Source organism: Malurus melanocephalus, unplaced genomic scaffold (assembly GCF_030028575.1).
Source record: "Malurus melanocephalus ecotype Western Australia unplaced genomic scaffold, MMel_1.1 scaffold_553, whole genome shotgun sequence".
Classification (NCBI taxonomy): Eukaryota; Metazoa; Chordata; class Aves; order Passeriformes; family Maluridae; genus Malurus; species Malurus melanocephalus.
In genome coordinates, this window is record NW_026623785.1 from 171,974 (window position 1) to 175,301 (window position 3,328).

At 40.1% G+C, this 3,328-nt stretch overlaps 1 protein-coding gene across 1 annotated transcript in view; it reads left to right on the forward strand.

Annotated features, from left to right (window-relative positions):
- PKHD1 (PKHD1 ciliary IPT domain containing fibrocystin/polyductin) overlaps nucleotides 1-3,328 on the forward strand; it is a 238,629-nt gene that overhangs the window by 5,291 nt on the left and 230,010 nt on the right. Inside the window, exons 5-6 of the mRNA XM_057382183.1 lie at nucleotides 155-212; nucleotides 1,042-1,120. Coding sequence (XP_057238166.1) covers nucleotides 155-212; nucleotides 1,042-1,120 — 137 coding nt within the window. The remainder of the gene's footprint in view (nucleotides 1-154; nucleotides 213-1,041; nucleotides 1,121-3,328) is intronic.

Below are 3,328 nucleotides of genomic sequence, written 5' to 3' on the forward strand. Positions count from 1 at the left end.
AATATTTTCCCTTAATCCCTTCCCAGAGCAGGACTCTGCTTCRAAGATCAGCCCTGGAGTGTGAGTCTCTGAAATGCAGCAGTGAGCAGGGCACCATCAGTGTATTGGACTGATGAGAAATTGCTGCCATTTAACCACAAACTTCTCTTTGCAGTTCTCTGCTGAGCAGACACCTGTGATTTACCAAATCCATCCATCATCTGGCACCCCAGGTATGGGACCTTTCTTTAATCTGGAATGCCACACAGACCTTCTGTTCAATGGGGCTTCAGATCAGACTTTAAAATGATGTGAGAAGTCATTCACTGATTTTGGTGTGAACAGTTAACTGGAATATGGAACGGGTTTTTCCCCCTCTATTTCCATTACTTTTGTATTTCTAGGTTTCTTTAGAGAAAATTGAAAGTTTGATCTTCAAAATCAAGATTAAACAAAAGAGACACCTGGAGGATTAGATAACACATGCTCCTCAACCTAAATTAGTCCCTAATTCCAAATTATTTTCACGTGTGGTCCAGCTCTAGATTCTCATATCTTGCTTCAGGATGTCAGAATGAAGGTTTCTATGTGTTAATTCAATGTTTGACCTCTCAGTGTGAGTGAAGAGCACAAGAATAAATCTGGTCACAGATAGGCCAAGGTCCTTCTTTACCTTGTCTGGTGTACAAATGATACARTTTTGGTTGTCTCATGAGATTCTACAATAAAATCAGGTTAGAAAGTGGGGTTTAGTTAACAAAACAAAAGAGCTGAGGAAAAGTTGTCAGCTCAGTGCAAATACAGAGTTGCAAAAAGAACTGGGAATGAATTTTGGGTTTTTTTTTTTGGTGGGAAACAAAGACATATGCTTTGAGGAAGGTGAATTAAGTGCAAAATCATCTTGAAAAATGGTAAAAGCTGACAGTACCATMAGTGCAGGCAGCTAGGAACCTCTTCAAAATTCATACAGACCAAGAATTCCTTTTGTTCAGCTCAGAAAGTCAGCAAATAAGTTCTCTGCTTTTAAAAGGCTCTCTTCAATTTCCATTTCCTCCTAAACAGGAAATTTAATACACATTCATGGGAAGACAATTGCTGGGAGATATGAGACCCTGGACTTCAATGTGGATTATATTGATGGGTAATTATCTCCACTCAGCTATCTGCTGTAAATTGGCATTTCTTCCATCAGCCTCCTCGACAGCAATAAATTGCAACCAGTTGGCCCAGAATTGCCATTTACTTCCTCTGTGGTTTATTGCAGCTCTTGAGTTGGGCTCCAGCAAACTTTGTTAATCTAATTGCAACTGGTCCATTAAGCTGGTTGGTTTGTTTACTGGCAGCACAGTCAATCACAGCTCAGTGTGAATTGTACTGTAATTGCAGCTGGCTGCTGTAGATTTTATTTTGGCTAGCAAATTAAAATTTAACTAATTAAAATAATGTCAGAGTYGAAAAGTTAAATAAATTTTCCCCTTTCCATTTGCATATTTTTCTAGCAGAAAAAACCTATTAGTTTGAGGCAGATGCTGTGGTGAGCCAGAAGACTACARAGAAGTATTTTGAGACAAAAGGCTTTGTTGTTCACTGCTTTAAATGCTCTRTAGTTGTTTTCTTGTTCTCAAATGTTTGATTTTTTTTTTCTTCATGTTGCTTTTGTGGTTACATGCAACAGAGAAAAGCAGGTAGTTTAAAAAAACAAACTTTTTTCAGCAGCCCTTTAAACACAGTGAATCCAAAACGAGCATCAACACTGTCCTTCTGTGTGTCATATGTATTTCCATATGTATGGATATGTTATCAATTGTTAATTTWTGATTTCTGTGCCAATGACAGTGAAGAACTAAGCCCAGGTAAGTATTTTAAAGATAAACTCTTAATCCATAGTTACTCTGCTGTCAGTTTAGGGATCATTTCAGGAGCCAGGAAAGGTGTGTACTCTTGGAAATCCGAAATTTTAATTGAAGCAGTAGATATTTAACCATTAGATGCTTTAAATAACTTTCCAGGCTGAAAGGAAATGYCCCTTGCTGAGTGATTAAACTCCCTGCTGGCCTGAAGGAAARCCCAGAGCAGATTCCTGCCATGCCAGCTGCACCCACCCCTACACTGTGCACATCAGCATCCTTTGTTTGGTATCAATTATTGTTTCACCTGCCTGTGGTGGAGCCGTGGAACCTTTGATCAGAGGGAAGAAAGGCTGCTCTGAGTGCAGGCTGGATGTGCCTGGATGTGCAGATTACTCATTTACAGCTTAACCTCACCGAAAGGAAATGGCTCAAAATCCCAGCATACCAGACAGGTTGCCTTTGTAGCTTCACATGAATAATTTGCCCATTTTTGGTGCATTAGGAAATTCATACCAGGTGGGGGCTTGGACTTGACCAGAACAGTCTGTCACTCAGTCACGCTGATTCAGGATTTGGAGAAAAAAAAATAAAAAAAGGAATGGTTTTTATGCTTTCAAGCATGTTCTACACCTTTTTCCATGCTTTGTATGGGATGCAGTGGTCCAGTGATGCTGAATAAACATTTGGCAGCACTGATTTTTTTTTTTCCTGCTCTGCCTTAAAAGGAAAGGCCCTCAATATCAGCCACCTGTATTAATAAAAGCAAGCTCTTTTTAATAAAACCTCATAAAACTGCACTCTCAAGCATGGGCCATAGAAAACTGCACTCTGAGGAATGGGTCATCACAGAGTGTTTGCATTGCAGTTTTTAATTACCTATTTCTTTTAATTGCCTGTTAATTTTCAAGGAATCATTGCCAACCTTTGCTTATTCTTCTAATTACTCTGAATTTATCCCTCCTACCTGCTTCCTCCTCTCCTGTGGAAGTTGTCCCACATTGATTCTTTAAGGAGCACATATTTAAATTTGTTGTCAGCAGCTTGAGTGATTTCTGCCAGAAGTTGTTTTTAGCATTTTTCTTCAATGAAATAAAKAAATGGTTGAGCTCCATCTTGGCTGTGCCTGCTGTAGTTGGTGCTGCCCTGCTGGTTTTGGAAGGTGTGGGTGGGTATTGCCCTCCTGGGGCTCAGCCTTGCCCTCAGGGAGGAGGGATTGGATCATTCAGAGCTGGCATGGGGCATCTCCAGGATGGTCCTGATGCCATCTCACTGAGGTGCAGCCCTCACAGTATTTGGGGAAAGAACTTTGCAGGTGCAAAGATGAGAGATGAGGCCTTGTGCAGGTTAATAAATGTTAGATGCAAGTGAAGGGAAATTCCTGTCCCTTGGGGAAGTATCGGCTGCTGATTTTAACAGAGCATGTTTTCATTTGTATCAGATCATATCTTTCCTGTTTTTTTTTTTTTTCTAATCGCTTCCCTCTCCATAGACATCAAACT